A 21,685-nucleotide genomic window follows, 5' to 3' on the forward strand; every position below is an offset into this window, starting at 1 on the left:
GATGCTTATCTTGCTGGGATCCTATGACCCCAGCTGACTTCCTGCCCTTTGGGCAGGGGGCTGGACTCAATGATCTCCCGAGGTCCCTTCCAGCCCTAATGTCTATGAAATCTATGAAATCTGCTCAGGTCTCTTCTGACCCTATAAACTATGTAACTATGAAATGCATCTTTACCCTCTTTAAGATGGAATCATTCACCTGAAAATGATTAAAGTTGGTTATTTACTATTCAGCTGTTTAAAACATTTCAATTGCTGGATAGAAGCAACATCTTGTTATTTTTCTGTGATAATTACTGAATTAAACAATTCACCAACAATTAGAGTTTGTAGGAGATTTTTTTAACTTGTCAGAAAATACCATTATGATGAGACTACTTTTTAAAATAAATCTTAATGTAGGTGAACTTTCATTTTTTTTAATGGAAAAAAGATATGCTAAGAATAGCAAAATTCCATTTTAGAGTTATGTTTAGTATGTTCAGGTCAAACAGCTTTGTGTTTCAAAATCTATTTTATCCAGAGTTGAAAACAAATGCAATGTTTGGATTTTTTCAAAATATGAATCTGATCAAAAATGTTTGTTTTTTTTCAGAGCATAGGTTTCTGAAAATATTTAGTCTTTTGGCAGTTTTGCTCTAATTCAGGACAGAAGCAAATTCAATATCTTGAAGTTATGTGGGATGGAAAATACATTTTCCAACAAGTTCTGCAAAGTACTGTTTGGCTAACTACTCAAGCTGCTTGAGGAATATTTTATGAATTAGAAATTTACTCACAGGAACCTGGTTTGTTTCATAACATGTTCAGTAATTGAAAAAGGAGGGGAAGTGACTACATTTGTAAAAAAAACAGTTTAAAATAGTTCAGCTGTAGTATGCCAATATTGTTTTGATTATTTTAAAACACAATGAATGTACCTCCACATGTTTAATAGAAGCCCAGATCCACATGTGGTATAAATAAACATAGCTCCATTAATTTTAGTCTGTCAGATGTGAAGACACTTGGTATCTTGCAGAATTCAGCTCAGCAGTAGCAGTGTTTTGCTATAATCCTCAGCACTCATAAGTGGACCCGTCTACACGAGACATTGTGTTGGCATTATAACAAGAATAAAACATTAAAACAAGAATATGGGAACATAAAGAAAATAGATATCCTTTTAAAAACGTCACAGGTATCTGTACTTTCAACTGACTATTGCATGTTCAACTCCAATCTGTGACGCGCATTCTGTGTCTCCACCAACCTGCTACAAAATTGTGACCTAGCTTAAAAATAGCTAAAATATTCATGCTTACATTGCAACTGAAGGTGCTTCTTTCTGAGGCATCAACCCATACATAGCTATTTCTGTCTTAACATAAGTACTAATTCTTCCATTTTGCAGACTGGTCAAGTGCAGCCACCCCCATCTGAAAGGGAGAAAGAGTCATCTCAGTGACCTAATACAGAGCACATCATACATAATAGAATTAAATATATTATAACTAAAAATTTACAAATTGTTTCCTCTTGTGGAAAAAGAAACAGAGCCAGAAAGAGAAAAAAAAACAAGTATGCAATACATACTTGTTATATCATTTAATCCTCTTCAAAGAACTGTTACAACAGGTGACGACAGTAAAGTAGCCAGCTGAATAGAATAGAATTGTGCCTCACCACTTGTTTCCTACATCTATTAGCAAACTACGGTCATAGAGCAGATACATTCTGCCAGCTGCATTTGTTTATTTTTTTTTTTTACTTTCTGGTTAGCCAACTGTAGCATTCATAATTAGCTCAGAACAGTTTTTATATGTGTATTGGCCTTTGCTAGCCAAGATAATTGGAGATATTTGATCTCAGATTTGATTGGCCAGGTATTCAATTTGTCTGCATATGGTCTACCAAAGAGACTCTTCTAATCTATTGCTTGCTTGACTTGAGGTAGGAATGTGAATAGATTTTATAATTGATTTTTCAACAATTTACAGAATATAAAGTAGAAACAGTAGCTATGTCTAACAGAAGAAATTAGATATGTGATACCTCTGGTGTTTCAAGAAGGGTCAATTTCCTGCTGTTGATTAAAAATATAGACTTGAGTATGAGCACTCACAAACAGCAGCAGAGAATGTGGACCAGTAGCTTTACTTTGGCTAAACTGGGGCTTCAATATTTTTTTGATGAATAGACTATGGTCAGTCCTCAGAATTTCAGGTAGACTACACCAAGCCTTTATCATCAACTTTTCAGTGAAAAACTGTAAAAGTGTATGGACCCAAGTGTGACCCCTGGCCTCAAGTATGGGAACGTATGGGTAAGATTACGTTATGTCTCTATTACATATATCATTCAGTAAAACGTATAACTAACCCAGTGATTCTCAACCAAGGAACTGTGGCCCTCTGGAAGCTCATCTACACATGCCAACTGAAGGTACTTTAGCCCAATTTAAAGCTCATTAAGGGAGTGCATCTACACATGACTGCTGTTAAAATGCCTTAAAATGGCAAATTTAGGCACGAATAGCTAAAGCACTTTAACACACATGTACATGCACTAAGGCACCTTAACACTGTGGATGTCAACTGACTTGGGACTAACTTTAGTCCCAAGTCGGTCCACACACCACATTAATGCACCTTACTGCATGCACATGTACCTTAATGTGCATTAGGCAAATGTGCATTAAGTTTATGTGCACATAAAAGCATTTATAGACATGCCCTGGATAATGTTAGCAGCAGCATCGCCAACTCAATATTGTTTTGTTTTGCTGACAATCTTCAAGCTTCTGACAACGAAACATTTTTACTGGCACGTCTTTATTGATATATAAATGTTATATATATATATATATATATATATATACACACACACACACACACACACACACATACACACACACGTTTACATATATATACATGTTTTATATAATGTAAATATAACTCTTCTACCAGGTCCTGCCCTGTTCCTAGGTCTCAGTTAAAAAGCTGGGTTTAAATTTAGGAGTTTAACATCAACTATAGTAATAAAAAAAAGTAAACATGTTTGGTTGTTAGTAAAAAGTTTGCAGTGAAAAAAAATCTTGGGTTGGCAACCCTGCTTGACTAAAACCATAGCTTTACACTATACTGCCTGCCTCTGCCCCCCTAAGTGATGCCAGCAGCCCCATATTCACCCCCATACTCTGATGACCCTCACTGCATGATCCTGGCCCTCCCCATCATTCCCATCTCCTCCCAAGTCAATTCCTCAATCTTACGCCTGCTAGCCTCACTCCTCCCATTCCAGCAAGGAACCCCAAAGGAGCATACCGATGACCCAGCAGCAATATTATAGGCAGCCTGGGATGCAGCAGCAGCAGAATGCTCCCTGCTAAGTGCTGTGCTACAGTTTAGACCCCAGGTGGCACTGCTGTGCTTGGTCAGAACTTAAATCAAGCTGTGGCTACCTAGTGATTTTACTGACAGTTAATTTTTTTTTTATGGACTTTACTGACAGCCATTTTTGTCCTGATTTTTTACTGACAGTCAGTAAATGTACTTATAGCTGTCAACCTTGATTAGCACTTTTAGGTCTGCAAACATGATTTATAAGATAAACTCGGAGATTTCAAATAGAAATCCATCGTGTGAAAAACTTTCTGACCTGTGGTCACAAGATGAGCAATAACTAAGAGCTGGTATTTTCTGAGGGATCCCTTGAGTCTAATGAAGGGTGTCCTGACTCTAAAAAGGCTGGGTATCACTGTTCTAACCAGTTATCTCAGGGATCCTTTAGGGCAATTGCAAAGTAATATTCTCTTTGCTATTTTCTCTTTCCTGCAGTTACATGCATAACTTTAGACTTATTCCCTTTTCTAAATCTCTATTTTTAATTCTGTTTTCCAGATTGTTAATATAGCAATGGCTGGATGTATTACAATGGAAAATACCACTCTAACTTTTGAGACTTGTGATATTAATAACAAGGTAAGAAATATTTGGGGTTGTTATTTTGGAAACTAGACAGCAAATGTTGTCAGTTGTATTGATAATTCTGCTGAATCCCCTTGAATTCTACTCTACTGACTTGAATTCCAACTTTGAGGTTAATGTAATCCTTTTAAAATATACTGCCAAAAGATTCCATCAAAAAGTGAGAACTGTACTGTATCTGTAGAGTTGAAATGAAAACATACATTAAAACTCTGAGAACCTTCACAACTAAATGGAAACTTGCAGTTAGTTTACATACAGTCTAAGGGATATGCACCCAATGGGACAACAAGCTTCAGTAGAAAAGGATCACAACTTTATATAACACTAACAAAGCCAAAATGGCTTTGGACCACAACTGTATTCTACATGAAAACAGCAAAGTCAAAATGGGGCAGGAGTGAGAAGAAAAGTGGGAACTGCTCCAAGCAACAAGTACTGTCTTTTATGGGCAGTATTTCTTGACAGGCAATACCCTAATAATTACTGATCAGTATAGAAACAAGGTCACCTGCTAGGATTGATGAGGAATAACCTTACTATGGCAGGACAATAGCCATTTTCCAGTTGATGGCCAGTCTTGAGATTCCAGCATCAGCTATTTTATACCAACTGTATAGCCAAGTCTCCTTTTTTGCGTTTGTTCTAGAGCCGTCTCCAGCTTCTGAATTCTGCAAAGAGGGATCTGCCCACATATCATTTTCCTTTTACCCCAGTATTCAGTAATGTGGGCCACAAAAGTTTCTTTGATCATTTTGCCACTGCCCTAGCATATTGTAAACACAAACATTAAGAAAGCTGTTGAGTTGTATCCTGATCTCAGCTATAGCAGTTTGACAGGCATATCCTCTTCCCATCAGAGGCAGAAGGAGCATAATCAGTGAAGTTATCTGAAGTATGATCAGATCCTAAATCCTGATTCATAGCTCAAGAGTCACTCAGACCAATATGAAACAATTACAGGAAGTATAGATGAATACTGTTGGATTTAAGAAGGGCAAGACAGAAATACAGGGGGAAAAAAATCCCACACATGCAAAATGAAATCAGTCTGCAACTGACTTTTCTCCACAGAACCAGAAGTTCAACTATACTTGGCTGAGACTGATTAAACATGGAGATTTCTGCATAGCATCTGTAGATGCAAAAGGAACATTGGGCCTGTACCCTTGCGATAACAGAAACAATAGCTTGAAATGGTTACATAAATCACTGGTCTCCTTTCAAGTAAAGCTCGTAAGTAGAACATTCTGTAAAAAATTTTCCTCGCTGCAGTGAAACATGAACTAAAACTAAAATGAAGGAAAAACAATTGTATGTGCCAAAAATATATAATTTAAATATACAATTGAAATGTTTTGTCAGAAACTATAGCAGCTTCATAGAGATTATGTCTAGATACGTACATGTGCATAGTGTTTCTCTCTTTGTGGGTTTCTAAAAATGTGAGGGAGAGAAATGGTTCCAAATCTCTTTTTCATAACACAAATGTTACAGCAGAATATTTCAGACATTTTATTGACTTTTGCTAAAACAATTGTTGGCCCCAGTGATTTTTTTTTTGCAGTGCACATTCAAGGCTATTGGACAGCATTGTGATTCTACTCCTGTGGCCACATTACCTCTCAGAGTGGTGTATATCTACATTCTGCCTGCTTTTGCATTGTATCAATCAAAATGATATACAATTAAACCAACCTAGGACAAAAATATATAAGTACATCAATCAAATATCATTGTCTATTCTTTTGGCCCAAACCCTGTGTTCCAGAAAGTGAAAGCTTTGCATTTGTTAGATAACTGTAGGGTTCCTGGTTGTAGCTGTGCTAGCCTAAAGACAAAGGCAGCCAAAGTTCTTTAGGTAAATATGATATCTTTTATAAGACCAAATAAATAGCTGGAAAAAAAAATGCTTTGCAAGCTTTTAGGTATAAAAACCCTTCTTCAAGCACAGGGGGAGTTTGTTGTTTCTTTGTGCTCTCTCCTGGATAGATGGAAGCCAGCAAAAAATGCTATTCTGTGAAAATGTATATGCATGGCAGGGGGGATCAGGGGCTCTGTGAGACAACAGCTGAAAGAAAGGGGGTGGGGAGCAGGGAAGCGGGGAAAAGAGGGAAGAGTGTAGCTAGTAAAATGTGGACGGGTTACCTGGGGTTATCAGATGGCAGGTGCGTTATAATATGCCATAAAGCCAATGTCTATATTTAGTTTATGATTTTTTTGTATCCAGTAAATTTAAGTGAAGTTTACAGGCTTATCTACAAAAGGTGTTTTGTAGATTCCCTCTGAGGATGAGAACTGAGAGATTGGAGAGCGAGTGATTACTTTGTGAGAAGTGTGCACCCACAGATACTTGTATGTTTTTGTCTTTGATAGATTTTCAGTCTGCATTTATTCTGGTATGCAGTTGTTATTTGGTTTCTCCTTGTGGCAGGCCTCCATGCTGCATGTGGGGGTTGGATTGCCCTGAGATGACTTTTCTGCCCAGACTTATGGAAGATGTTCACTTGATTGAAGATCTTCCTGCTGGCTTGGGCTCCCTTCTGGCATCTTCTGTGGGGATCCTCCTTCCCTAAACCCCACCCCTTTCCACTCAGTTGTTAAGATGGATCACAAGCTGCATTTGAGGGTTTGATGTGGTCAGTTGGCATGCAGCCACATGATGTCCCATCTGCAGCCACTAGCCATGCAGTACTATAGTCAGGGTGAAAAGGTGAACACAAATTAAAAATGACTAACTAAACATCTATCAGCATGGTTGAGGCAGGGTTCTGGTGCCCTGCGCTGAGCTGCTCACTCCTGAGTGTTGGAGTTTTGGAGAGTTCTGACTTCACCCCTTTTTCCTCCTTCCTCTGGCATCCATCATTCAAAGGGGCTCTCCACTGACACACTATGTGCACAGGTCCTGACTATGGGGCTACTGGGGGTCTGTGATATACCCAGGGACTCCGTGCTGCCCTGGGGCCAGATCCCAGCCAGCCACCCTGGTTTGTCCCTGGCCCTGCAGGCCAAGGCTGGCTTCCCCAATTTATGGGCTGGTCATGGCATTGGCAGCGATGGTGATAGTGTTTGCATTGGCAGCAGCAATGGTGGCATTGGCAGCAGCTGCAGCAGCAACGTTGGTGTTGGCAACAGTAACCGCATTGGCAGTGGCAGCAGTAGCTGCAAGCCTCTAGTGACATGTAATGCTATGTAATTTGTGCTGATTTTCTTTGTACTGCAGCAATTCTTTACCTGGTATCCAGATAAGTCTTTCAAAAGTATGATCTCTCTCTCTGGAGGAGTGTCCTTGTTGAGTGAAAATCTTTTTGAGATTTGCAAGGTGCTGATCATCAGTATTCTCCTCAATGCAAGTTTGGTGGCATCAGAAGCCTTGGCTGTACATTATGGCTTTCTTGGTGTGTTTAGGGCGATTGCTGGTTCTATGTTGATATGTATGTTGGTCCATGGGTTTCTTGTATATGCTGGTTTGTATTTTACGATTCTGGAGATTAATCATAGTGTCTGAAAAAGAAATGTTGATGCTGGAGTATTTAAGAGAGAGTCTGATGGAGGGATGATGGTTATTGAACTTGTGATAGAAATCAGAAACTGCAGGTTTTCTGTCCAAATGATGAAGATGTCATCTATACATCTTAGATACAGCATGGGTTTGATGGTGCAGTTCATGAGGAATCCTTGTTCCAGGTGGGCCATGAAAAGGTTGGCATATTGTGGGGCCATTTAGGTGCCCATAGTTGTGCTTATGGTCTGGAGGAAGTGTTGGTTGTTAAAACAGAAGTTGTTGTGTGTGAGGATGAAGTGTACAAGTTCAGTAATACCTTTAGGTCTGAGTTGTAATCTTGCTCTTTTAAATACATAAGGCAGGCTTATATGCCTTCTGGTGTGGGATGTTGGTATATAAGCTGGTAACATCCATGGTGGCTAGGAGGGTATTGCTGGGAAGGTGATCTATGTTTTTAAGTTTCAGGAGAAAGTCTGTTGTGTCTTGGACAATACTTGGTCTTTGCATGACAAGAGGTTTTTGAATGGATTCAATGAAACCTGGTATGTCCTCAGTGAAGGTTCCATGGTTGGATATTATAGGTCTTCCTGGGTTCCCTTGTTTATGGATTTTAGGGAGTGTGTAAAATGTAAGACATTTCCACTACCACCACAATAACTACACCACACAACAAAACCATCACTATTCCTAGATCTTACACCTGCACCCCCAGAAATGTACTCTCTCTTATCCAGTGCACTAAAGGCCCAGATGGAAAAATATGTAGGAGAAACTAAACAACTACATACCAGAATAAATCCATCAAAGACAAAAATACACACCTACCTGTGGGAGCACACTTCTGAGAAATTGGTGAGAGAGTAGTTATCTTGTAAATTCTAATCTTCAAAGGGAATTTACAAAACACCTTTTGTAGATAAGCCCATGAACTTCACTCCATAAATCCACTGGATACAAAAAATCGTGGACTATAGACATTGGCTTTATGGCACATTATGACACATTATAACCTGCCTGCCATCTGATAACCCCAGGTAACCTGTCTGCATTTTACCAGTTACATTCTTTCCTCTTCCCCATCCCTGCCTGCCCCTTCCACCCTTCTCTCACCTATTATCTCACAGGGCCTCTGATCCTTGCCTGCCATGATTTAGATAACTCTAACAATTTAAGATCTACTCCATTTGAAATGGCATCTTTTAGAAGACTCTTCAATTTAGAGGGAAAAGAGGAGCTATTATGTCATTTGATTGATTCTCATAAGACATTTTGATATTGACAGCCTTCCATTCTTTACTTTTAGCCAAACTTAGCATTAAAAAATCACTTCCCCCAAAACTTTGTGAACATATAGGAACACAATCATCCATTTATGAACACAGAGAGTTCAATAGATAAATTGACAGTTTTGGATGTTTGGAACTGTTCCAGGCCAGACCTTAAGCCCTAAGCTAGATACATTTGATGGTTCCTGATAAAATAAAGAAAGTTGTGTTTCATTTTAAAAAGCCACAATACGCAGTCCAACACAATTTGACACAGATGATTGTACCTGCTCATGACTGAGCTAGTGACAGGCCTGGGTTGTACAATTATTTTTTCGGTGAAGTAAGACATCAGATTAGTTTTTATGAAAGCACTGGATTTTAAAAACATACTGTACACAGCCTATGAAAGAAAGACAGCCTCCAGCTGTCACTGGCAGTCCCTGCCTTTCAATTACAACCATAAAAATTTGTTAACCAAAAACACTTCCTTTTTCTCCCATGAAATATCCTCCTCACTAAGCCCAGTTGTAACTGCATTATTTTGAATGAAGAAAAAAGAAAGTGTATCCCAACTTCCTTACATGGAGTAGTGTTAACCATTCCTCTATTGAAGCTGGAAGTTAAGTAGTAATACTCTGGTTCCTCGTAAAGTCACATAAATCTTTCGCCTTTTACCTTGGTTTGATAGCTGAATAAGTAATTAAATATCATGGTTTTTTACAGTGGGTCTTAGGTCAAGGGTACTGTGGTTGTAACTAATCAGAGCAGCAAAAGAGATGCATATCATCATCCTGTTTATTTTTGTTTTATTGACCATCACCAAGGCTGAATGAGATTAAGTGATTTATATAATATTAAGGATCATTATACCCATTATTTGTAGCTGAACAAAAAAACAAGAATGCAACTAGTAAATGTCCATTTAATTTGTACTAAGAATCCAAAAGATAAGTCTTCAGGAGTGTGGGGCAACCTTGGAGAAGAATAAATTTGCAGCCCAACATTACTAAATAATTTGGAAAGTTATGATAAATACAAGTTCCACAAGTATATATATACATATATGTAAAACTGTTCCTGAAAAGGACACCAATTGGTAAAGGCACCTAATCCTGATTATGCCTTCCTGATGTGTTTATCACTGCATTAAGAAAAAGGGAGCACTGCTGTGGTTCAGCTAGGCTTGTATTCACCTCTACAAGGTAATAGCCGAGGACAATTCTGAATGGTCAAGTGGCAGTCGATTACAAAAAAAGATCAATGTGAGTTTCTGTAAACAAAGGGTTAAAAACCATTCAGACTAGTATTTATTGTTTCATGCAACAAGAAAAGTGAAGAGATAGTCAATTCATGATTAATGATGACCACTGGAACAGTAGTGTCCTTTACTTTCATCCATTGTCATAATGATCATGCCACTTCTACAATGTTCAGTACATTTACCACACACAAAGTCCCATTGCCTGTTCAAATAAAGTCTGTCTGTATTTCATTATTATTTCACCTAGGTATTAATCAGATTATGCTCTCAGTTGTTAGAGTGTAAAGCAATAAAATTAAAATGTTCCTAGCATTCAACATACCTGTAGCATTGTCATACCAGCAATATGTAGGCAAAGGTAAATGCACATAAGCACAAAAGAATCAGAATATGGCCCCTAATTATTCAAACCCTTCACAATTTCATAATCCAGTTTAGCATCCCAGCACTTGGACTTAATTATCAAATTACCTAACACATTTTTCATCATAGCGAGTATGCTTTTACTTCATCAGTAAGAAATACCACATATGAAAACCAAGTCTCCTGCCATACGTTTTCCTACATTGCAAATGCCATCTGGAGTTATTTCCTTTGAATGATAATTATCATTTGGACAGCAAGAGAACTAATCTTTTAATTTCTAAAGAATTAAGAAGCCATGCAGCACAGAAGGTATATAATCTAGTTCAGCAACAGGTGCAAATTTTGGAGCCCACCCAAAATTCTCTTTAAACCTCTGAAAGAATTGTACATATGGAAAACTGGGTGCAACATGGGGAATCAAAACTTGCACTGTGCAAAACAGATAAACATCATTTCCACTTCCATCTTTTTTCCAGTTTCAAGTAATAACAAGTACAGCATGAGTCCTGTTACTTACTGTCTTCTCCGTTTTCTCTTCAGATGGATCACATTGTTTTAGAACACCTTCAGCAGCCAACATGTTTGGAAGTGGATCAGTCTCACAAAGCCCTGAGGGTAAATGCTTGTGACTCCTCAAATCCTTATCAAAAGTGGCAGTTTGGAAATTATTATGCTAACTGAAAAGAACTTGATCAAACACAAAACAGAGCGTTCTAATCTTGTGAATTCAAGAATGTCATCTGTAAGACTTGAAACAGCAATTACAAAGTTGGAGGTTCATTTCCCCATGGTAATTGAAATCCATAATTTAAACCAGCATATTGAAAGATGAACATATCAGGCAGCAGTACATCTGGTTTAATGATATTTAAGACACGCAGGCATGTTTTTCACTCACTGGTGGGCATTTTGGGGAAGGCAGAATTAAAAAGGATGTCTTTTTTCTGTAAATAGAATATTTTCTTAAATTCTTCATCTCCTCATAAGTAGGCCTAAGACAATTTACTTCAGGAAGAAATGCAACCTATCTGAAAGAGTTGCAGAGCTTGAGCCTTCTAACTGTAAGTACCAAGTGACCTGTTGTTTGGGAGATCCACTTTTATTAGGGTCAGTTTTTCTACAAGCCAACAAAATGGGAGCATCATAAGACTAAATTTATCCTAAATGCCTGTGTTCAGCCTAATAACAGCAGCTTGTTCCCAACCAAGTAGATTCATTGCTTTTGAACGGTAAATGTCTGGACCCATTTTTTTAAATTGGTTTCCTTTGACAAATACCTTTTTTCTAACCACAGGAAACAAAATCCTTAAATGCCTTAAAAGTTACAGCAAGCTAAACCGTGTATGGACTGTACTTACACATAGAAGGAACTTGAATTTGCTACCTTGATTTTTTTCTTCTGCTTCCCAGATGAGGAAGAAAAAGTCTGTTTGAAAAAGCCAGCCTCTTTAACATGTAGGTGGGAGTTGCCTCATATATACCTCTACAGCTAACTTTCTGGTCAGTACTGGAGCAGCATCAATGCAGTAGCTTTTAAAGAAACTCTCCTTCCAACCCCCCTCACAGAAAAGGAAGTTTGCCTCAGTAATAAAACATGAAAATGGTGAGTGGTTTATGAAGGTGCTGGTGACTGGGGTGGTGAGTCAAAGCGCCCCTTCACCAGGAAAACAATTATCAGACCTGCAGTGACTGGCTCTTCACTAACAGTGAATCCAGTCTAGCAACTATGCACTGCTGGGCATGATTTCTTTGCCTCCTAGATTGGATATGTTTGAAGCAACAGTGAAACAAGCTGGCAATGGCTAAGAAACTTGGAAACTATTTTAATAGCCTGTTCTATTTTCACACTACTGTGAAAAAAATGGAGTCTTTGTTTGCTTAGTAGAACAAAAGATGTTTTCATGGACAATCTGAATATGCCCATGCATCTAAGATATTGCATTTTAGGTTTTCATGAATGTGGTCACTTGTTAAAAGGATAACAAAAGTGCAGGATTCTGATGAATCCATTGTCTATTGGGAACAGTCATATTACATTTTTAAGGTAATTTTATTGACTGAATTATACCTGGTCTGTGGTGCACACCAGGTATAATTATGTTAGGGTGAATCCTGCCCTTCCTTGAAGGAGCTGTGCATTACTGAGAGCAGTGTGCTAGGCTAGGGACAAACATTACACTGGTTTAAGTGATCAGAAACTGGTTTGAACCTGTAAGAGAACAGACATCTAGTGCACATAAACCAGTTTCAAAATCGCCAAAACTGGTTTGAGATAAACCTGGTTGAATGCAGCATCAGACCTAACTGATGGAACTCAAATAGGTTTATGCAACATCTGTCCCAGACCCCTTCCTGTTTTAAGTTAAACCAGAGTCCTCCAGAATCCCAGCATGCTCTCTGAGCTGGGCTGTACTCTCTGTTCCAGAAAGCAGGGCTGGCCCTGCCCCTCTGCTCTCTAGTCTGAGCAGGGACTGGACATGGCAAGATACCAGTCAGCATGACCCCATTAAGGCAAAGTGGGCAGGGAGAGGGTTAATTTTTCCTTCCTTCCCCTCCTCCCCCACTGCAGTTGGGTCTGTATACCTACTGGGGAGCAGAGGGGAGGGGACTGCAGTGGTTGTCTTTGGGGCTGGTAGACCCCGACTGCAGGGCAGAAGGGACAGAGGGAGGAATTAACCCTTCTCCCTACCCCCTTTGCCTTAATGGGGCCAGGCTGGGATGGCATCTGGCCACATCCCCGCTGATGGAGCAGTGAGGGGAGGGGGAGGGACATGAATACCCTCCAAATATCAGAGTGCCTAGGAGGGGTTTTATCCCCCCATCCTCTCTTCTCTATTCCACCGGCAGGGACTGCAGCCCTTCTGGCATGGCCCCATTAAGGCTAAGGGGGCAAGAAGGGGATTCAGCCCACCCCACCCCCAGGAGACTGGAGCTGGGGCAGAGAAGCCCCCTTCCTCCCTGCCCTCCCCACCATGGGGTGGGGAGAGCTTCTATGTAGGGGGCTGCCCAGCCCCAGAGGGGGACTCTTCGCCCTTCACCTTTCCCTGTCCAGAATTGTGCCCGGGCTCCTGGAACTGCTGCCCAGCCTGGCTCGCCAGATCAGTCCCCTTCCGGACCTCTGGGTTGACATGGCCTCGTGGAGGGCTGCCCAGGCCTGTGCCACTCCGGCCTGAGTCAGCTGCTGATCAGAGGGGTTGCTGGGCACTGACCCCAGGGCCCCGCATACCTGACGGGATAGCCCTGGCCTGCTTCTCTGCCCCAGAGAGGGGCTCTATGAGTTGCTATCTGGCCTGGCCTGGCCCAGCCACACCAGGACCACCCCCCAGGCACTGCAGCTTAGTGACAGCTAGCCAAGCAGCTAGCCAGGTACTAGGCTACCAGAGCCAGTTTGGAGGCACTGTAGGGGCTTGTGGGTCTGCAGTGAGCTGCTGTGGTGGGCAGCTGCTGGGCTCTGGGCCTGCTGGCACTTCTGAGCCAATCCCGGTAGCCTGCTGGCGTGCCAGCTACCAACTGTGCATGCTGGGCCGGGCTGTGCTTTCTGACAGGGCTCAGCCTCCCTGTCACCAAGCTGCATTGGCTGGGGTGGCCCTGCCCCCATGGCTTGGCTGGGCTGGGTTGGACCAGACAGTACCACACAGAGACCCCCTCCCTGCCCTGTGGTGGTGGGGGAAAGGGAGGAGGGAGAAAATTTACTCTTTGGGGCCAGGCAGTGCTGTGCACTGAGATTACTCCTGGCTGTCAGGCAGCCACTGGGGCACGCAGAGCTCTCCCCTTCTCCTCCTTGGCCTGCCACAGTGGTCTGGCCATGCTTCCTCTGCCCCTACCTTCTGAACCCTGTGGGCTAAGGTTGGGGTTTAAACCCCTCCTCAGTCTTACTCAGTCCTGCCGGGGCCTGGCCACAGTCCCCCTCCTCAGTTCAGCTTCCCTGTGGAAGGAAAGGACTGATCTAGCACCCCCGGGCCTCTGGCCTGAGCCACTGCCGACATGTGCCTGCATTTCTAGAATGAAAAGAGATTTTCATTCTATCCAATTGCAAACCAGTTCAATCTCTGCAGGTTAGACTCACCTGCAAAGACTGAACCAATTCAGGCTTCGGCTTTTTGAATGTCCTTATCCCTAGTGGCTGTGTGTCTGACATGAGTACAAGACAGAAAGTCTTTGGGTGGGCAGAATGCAGCATATGTGCTAGTTAGCATTTAATGTGGGGTCCCAGTGCTGTAGCTGACACAGTAGCCTAAGCCATTTTCTTTTGTTCCCAAAGGAATAAATAGAGCTCCTGCTACTGAGAGTGAGAAACGCTCTTTTTTACTTATTCCCTAGTGTAGCCATATTGACAAAGACCAAGATCTACCCCTTAATGTTATACTGGTTAATGATATAGAGTGATTTGATGTAACTCCTACATACAAGGCAATCAAACTAGTTGTAAAAAGTGGCTGAAATGTCACTGCTTTCTACAAACCAAACATGATTTGTTAAAAAGTTTGGGATTGGCCTAGTACAAGAGCAGCCCTTCCCCTGACCCCAGCCCAAGATCACAGTCACTCTTTAGAAGGTCCCCACCCAACTCCTTCCTATCTCCTTGGCAGTTCCATTTGCTTGGCCTGGTCTAGAGTCTCTCCAGTTCGTCATCTGTCTCCATACGTTGTCATGATGACCCATAACCTCTCTCAGATACCTGCCAAATTTGCTAGCTAGTCCACTGGGAATAGCACAGTCATGATCCTTTGAGATGACAGCTGTTGCCTCAGACAAGACCAGCCAAACGCATGGATTTTTTTGTGTCCTTCTGTACCTTTCTCCCCTCCCCAGCACCCTGCTTTCCACTCATGCCTGCACCAAGCCATGGCTCAGTCTAGCTTTTATTAGCAGGAGGAGGAGAGATGGAGTAGGAGCTTCGCATGTGTTCAGAAGCAGGTGTTCCACATACACACCAGTGGTAGGATACCTTATACCAGGGGTGGGCAAAATGGTGGGTCTGGCTAGTGGTGGGACTCCATTTCCCAGCAGCCCTTAACTGCATGCATTGCTGCAGCCAGTTTCCATGGAGAACCCAGCAGCATTTCCATGGAGATCCGAGCAGCATGACAGTGCAAGGCCTGGGTTTCTGCGGAGACCAGTCCCAGCAGCACATGCAGGGTACATGGCAGAGTGGGGAACTGCTCCACAGCCTGGGCTAGGATCTTGCAGTGGTGCTAGCACGGTCCAGAGCTGGGGCAGAGCTGCGATCTGCTGCCCACACGCCCCTGCACAGATCTGCCCCAGATCCAGACCATACTGTCACAGCTGCAAGACCCCAACCCTGGAACAGCTCTCCATCCAGCTGTGTGCCTTGCCAGCCCTGCTGGGGCCAGTCTCCATGAAAACCCTGGCCTCTGGCTGGGAAACCCTGGCTGGCACACACTGCCACTGCTGGGGTCTTCATGGAAACCAGCCATAGCAATGCAGGAAGAGGCTGCTGGGAAATGGAGTCAACCATGAGCCTGATCCAGCCCACTGACCAGACTTTCCCTGCCCCTGCCTTATACTCACCCTGTTAAGCTGAAAGCAGACTCGTGCTTTCAGACCTTATGTCCCATATTTCCATTTCCAATTTTAACCCCTAAAACTTAATTTTAATCCCTCAGAAGAAAATTGAAGCTCTTACCTGCCTGGGTTTTCTTCATGCTGAAAGCAGCTGCTAATGCTGTTGCTGCCACTGCTGCTGTCACTACTTTTGCTGTAGTTGTGTTGGATCCAGCAACATCAGCAGCCCTGTGGGGTGAGATCCCTGAGAGCCACACCTGGTGCTCGGTTCACTCCTGTCTCCCCAGATATGCTATTGGGTGTAGGCAAAGTCTCCCCATGGTATGGGAAGCACCACTCCGCTTGCCCCACTTGCCTCTGTCCCACTAGATACACTGCTAGGTGAAGAGCTACACTTTTCAGCTCCTATGGCCAGGCCAGGCAGGGCTGCCCCTGCTGTAGCAAAGACTCTATGGGGGATTGTGGCACTTCCCCACATTCAGCACCTGGGGCTGATCCCTACTCGTCCCCTATAGTTGTGCTGTGAGTAATGGAGTTCTGCACCACACCCTCTTCCCACACCAGCATTCCCTCTATGCCACAGGTAGGAAACTGTCACAGGAACTAGGACTTCATTACACAGCAGGACAATAGAACAAGATGCCTGGAGAGATAGTTACATCTCCTTCATTGGGAGTTTTCAAAGTTTTGGAACAACACATCCTGCTTTTGTATAGAGGGTCACACTAGATGAAATCCTAGGATTCTATGTGATAGCATCTGAAAGCGCTCTTCTGTTCATTTGCAGAAGGAGCCAGCGTCCAGCTCATAATGTTGAGAACCTCACTGAAGTCAACTAGAAGTTATCATAGAAAAGGACTGTGGAATTTGGCATTTCCTGTTCTTGATAGAAGGCTTAGTCACATATACTTCACATGGCAGGTTGGTTTCAATGCGGTGCAGGACAAGTAGAACTTACCTTAACACTTATGTGGAATAAAATACCTTCTGAACAGAACTCAGTTGACCAAGCTCAACGTACTGAATATCCCTGTGAATGCATATTCATGTTGATTTTGTTTACTGTGAATCTTTTTTTTTAACATCATTTTCTGTCTGCTGACAGTAATCAGTTTGTTAAACGATTCTAAGTTACATTTTTGCTAGGGAAATCAATTCAATTCTGACAGAATATTTATATTTCAATATTTTGCACAAAGGACTGTTTGAACTTTTTATTAAGTTTTTTCATATTTTGGGGGGGGACAAACTGAAGATCCGTGCAAATCTGAGTTGTCAGTAATAGCCATGTAGTTCTCACACTCCTTGGCAATTGCTTTGCAAGTTAGAAAATAAGCTTCTGTGAATATAAGCATTATGCCTTATTTTTCAAGATACATAAGACAGAGCTTTGTACTCGGTTTATACATTGTTGTTCCGACAACCAAGCCATCACCTTAGTGCTCACAGAGGGTTACAAAATAATTTGTTTCATCTCTTTGCTTTTTCAAAAGGCTTCTGTTTAACATTATCTTTCACATCAAGGATCATCTCTGACAGCATTTGACAGGATGAGTCCGCCAAAAATATTGATTTGCCTAACAGATTTTCACAATTGGCTTCTATTCCAACTGTCTTCCTGATTTTTTTCTCCTTTCCATAATACAGCTAGCCTGAAGTCACTATCAGAAAAATGACACATGTTGTTTGTGCAGTCATGTTTTATCAGGAGCATGAATTTCATTAAATTCTGTTTGCTGACATTCAATCATTTGTCACTGAACAGGCACCAAATGGTTATCTGTCATGGTCACATCACATTTGCAGTCCTGTCACTTGTACTCTTCTTCCTGATTTGTGGAAATGTTCACTTCAACATTTGTATCTTTTCCCTAAATTTGATAGTACATCCCTAGGGACTACTGAAAATAAACTGGGCTGTTCTGCTACACAGTATTAAGAACACTTAGATTATATCAGTCGCCTAGACTTCCAAAACACTAGCATTTTCCTAGCACACTCAGAAAACTATTCAAGGGGCACATCTACATGTGCAAATGCTCTGGGTGTATTCTAGAGTAATTTACTCTAGAGTTGACCCACCCCGGGCAGGCATCTACACATGCAGGCAAGCAGGAGCAGATTTGCTGCTCATGGCAGCAGTCTATTCCCAGTCCTGCTGGCCCTGCACTGGCCCCCTGCAGCAGTCAGTGGGAACTCTAGGCTCCCCCCAGGTACTCGTCCAGGGGCTGGCAGGGATCACAAGGCCAGGAGACAGCTTTCTCATGGCAGGAACTGGAAGATTGCTCCTTGCCCACGAAAGCTGCCTGCTGTCAGGGCAGGGACAATATCCCTCTACCCCCATAGCAGGGAGCTCCCAGAACCTGCTCCCTGGTCATGGAGTGAGGACTGAGAACTCCCTGCTGCTGGGGCCAGTGGGCATTGTCCCCACCTAGGCTCCGGTGGCAGAGCCCTCTCCACCAGCAGGCAACTCCTAAGGGCAGAGAGCGATCTCCCACCCCCTGCTGCCCAGCTGACTGGGAGCACATTTGATCCTTTGGGCATCTACACATGCCATACTGCACAGTATTACTCCCGAATACATTTGCTATTTGTATTTACAGGTAGCAAATTTACTTGTGATTAGAGCAAATTACTGCACAATAAGCATCTGCACATGTAGACAGTGACACCTACTGTACAGTAATTTGCTCTAATCTTGAGTAAAGCATCTTGTGTAGAAACACCCAAGAAGAAACAAGTGTATAATTTTCCTTAGAAACACTGACAATTTTTTCCAGGCGTCATCATAGAACTGATGAGATTGTGAAGAGCACCTATACCCTTGATCCAATTCATATTCCCAGGCCAGAGATCAGATTTTGAGTACTACTTCCAGCTTCCTCAATTCACAAATGCAAATAAAAATTGTTTCAGTTCAAAGAAGTGTGAGACTGTTTACTAGGCTTCAGTGAGCCTCACTCCTTTTGGCAGCTCTTCTGTAGGCATGCATATGTTACTAGCTCTTCTGCAGCTCTGAGTTGCTTTGACTTGCTTGGCTGGGTTACAGACAGATAATGATCATGTTTTATTCTTTGCAAAAATCAAACAAACAGTTTGAACAGTTAAACAGATTTCAGTGACATTGTTTCACACCTTGTGGCAAACTCTACCTTCTGATACATTTTGTACCTTTGAATCATAGTTGTTAGAGATGGTCAGTTTTTCTTAAAACTTATACGCCATTTCATTGCAGTGGGGGATAATCCTCTATTTTATGCACATGGATGTATACCCACGTGTATATATTTACATGGCAATAAGTAGTTTTATTTTTATTTGTTGAATTTTCCTGTAACATTTATATGTGAATTTTATCCTTTTACTTTAGTTTTAGTTTAAGCCTTTTCAAACGTAAGCATTTCTGGCATATACTTTGTGAATTTTCAATGTGTTCATCAAGACACTATGCAATGTAAATATATCAAATGACATATGTATAGGAACCAGAAGACAGCTAGTTTCATTCATTATTTTGTTAAAGAGAAAGATGTACATATTTTTAAAATATAAACAAATGTACTTTATAAAATATGATTTATGGGTATTTCAGCTCAGTTCTTATATGCGGAAATATAACAGGCCTTCACACTGTACTTTTACCTGTACATTTTTTGAATTTGAAAACTGAATTTGAAGGCTGCATCTGAAAACTTGGTTTATTTTCTACTAAAAACAGAAAATAAAAAGGGGGAGGAAGGTGACGGCGACAGAAGATATTCTTAGAAAACGTAAATAAATGGAAATGAAGATCCTCATCTGGAGTGTTACTGTGATAACAGAGTTCTTATTGCTTTGAATTCCTTTCCTTACTGTTTCCTTACTGCGTTACTGTTGGGTAAAATGGTAACACTTCAATTTCTACTGTTTATACTGTTTATGGGCATTATGCCTTTCATTCAGCTTAGACAATGAAAACAGATTTTTCTGTACTGTTGGGTGTTACACATACTAGTTTTTGCTGACACTGTGTGTGTGGGGTGGGAGTAGAAGTGGAAAATAAAAAATATGCTTTCATTGCAGTAGTTAAACATAAAAGCTTAATGAACAACTCCAGCTCCTCTCCACAAATATAAACTAACAACATACTACTAGCTTTCAGTGGGGACAGTAGTCAAGCCTTTCAAGTATGTCTGAGCTGTACTCAGGGCCTGATCCTGCACCATATTTTTGAATGAGAATGTTACTGCTGCCTTCAGTGAAAAGATTGGGTCCCTTGCTGTGTACATAGATCCTTCTGTCTTAAATGGTCTTTCTGTGCCTTAGTTCTGCCTCAGAACCCATGATTTGTGGATAGAGGTATTATATAGTTCAATGGATGAGCTTTATTTCCAAAATTTAGGGTCATTTATGTGGTGCTTCATGAAAGGCAAGGCAGCTTTGTTAAAAATGTACAATAAAGGGGATAGATCTAAGGATCTAGGTTCTATTGAGAGTTATGTCACAAGCCTGCTGGGTACCTTAGGGCAAGTCACTTTACATCCATCCCTCAGTTTCTTCAGCTGGAAAATGGAAATAATGATACTTAACCCTTCCTGGAATACTAGAAATAAAGATGCTGCTGAAGAATTAGGTGTCATAACTATTCATGGCTCTACACTCATTTACACATCATATCTACCAAACCTTGGGTAGCTGAACAGACAGTAGTTTCTGGAAGGTCCCTCAGCTTTTGAGGAGTATCTCCAAGATCTCAGCACTCCCAATGTTGCTGCAGTCAGGGCAGCTGGATGCACCAGGTTTGGAATGTGTTGTAATTGAAAATCCCATAGAAGAGAAGAGGTTATCCCTCAAGGTAAGCCACAGTTTTAAGCCCCTCACATTGGTATTCACTTTAATAGGGGCCATGTTTGCCTCCTCATTTAAGTGATTTTCTTACAGTGTAAGAAAGAAGCCCAAGTAGAAGTGGGGGAGGAATAAATTGTTCAAAGGTCAGTCATTAATCTCAAGCTTTTCATGACCATGAAGAATAAGTTTGCTTTCCAAGTAAGACACAAGAGAGGCTAAGTTTTCTGAAATTAGTATTTCAAACTAGTTTTGTCCTGAGGAGGAAGCCAATCTAGGGGCTGGAACCATGCAAAATTCTAAATTCTGCTGGCATCTTTCTGGACCACCCCAGGTAATGCACATTCCTAAATCTATCAAAAACTGTATTTTATTATAGTTTTAATATTCGAGTAGAAAGCTGGAACACCATAAAGCAAATGTGAGCACTGGTATTAACAAACAAAACCTGGAGGGCTACAATAGAACAGGAAAAAGCAATGTCTTTCACTAACAGAGGGTTAAGGTCCATGTCAGACTGTGCAAAAGAAGAATGTATCTTCACAAAAGGTAACCTGATTCTTAGGTCCTGGCATTTAGGAGGCAGCAAGGCTACTGTTTGGAGTAGATACCAAATGACTGAAACTTGATTTCTGCTTGTTGTCAGAGTGGTCAGTGGAGACTGGAGAGTGGATGGGAACTGACATTTATGTGTCCATGAGTCAAAATCGTTCCTGGGCCACTCCTGCAGTAGTGAAGTTTACATAACATCCCTTGCTGAGGGATGGGCCTAAAGACACAATCCAGCCCTAGTTTGGCTTCCTTCTCAGGGAAACCAGTCTGAAGTAACAACCCCATCTTACTCTACCTGTAAGCATCATATATATATATTATATATATATGATGCTTACAGGTAGAGTAAGATGGGATTGTATTTATACACACACACACACACACACACACACACACACACACACACACACACACA

General features: G+C 41.6%; 1 protein-coding gene across 1 annotated transcript in view; it reads left to right on the top strand.

Moving 5' to 3' along the window:
- Positions 1–17,062, top strand: part of GALNT5 (polypeptide N-acetylgalactosaminyltransferase 5) — a 41,130-nt gene extending 24,068 nt beyond the window's left edge. The window contains exons 8-11 of the mRNA XM_019554401.1: positions 3,882–3,962; positions 5,043–5,204; positions 10,909–11,971; positions 16,688–17,062. Of these exons, the coding sequence (XP_019409946.1) occupies positions 3,882–3,962; positions 5,043–5,204; positions 10,909–11,049 (384 nt within the window). The 3' untranslated portion in view covers positions 11,050–11,971; positions 16,688–17,062. The remainder of the gene's footprint in view (positions 1–3,881; positions 3,963–5,042; positions 5,205–10,908; positions 11,972–16,687) is intronic.
- The last annotated feature ends 4,623 nt before the right edge of the window (positions 17,063–21,685 follow it).

Source organism: Crocodylus porosus, unplaced genomic scaffold (genome assembly GCF_001723895.1).
Source record: "Crocodylus porosus isolate Cpor-Errol unplaced genomic scaffold, CroPor_comp1, whole genome shotgun sequence".
NCBI classification, from domain to species: domain Eukaryota; kingdom Metazoa; phylum Chordata; order Crocodylia; family Crocodylidae; genus Crocodylus; species Crocodylus porosus.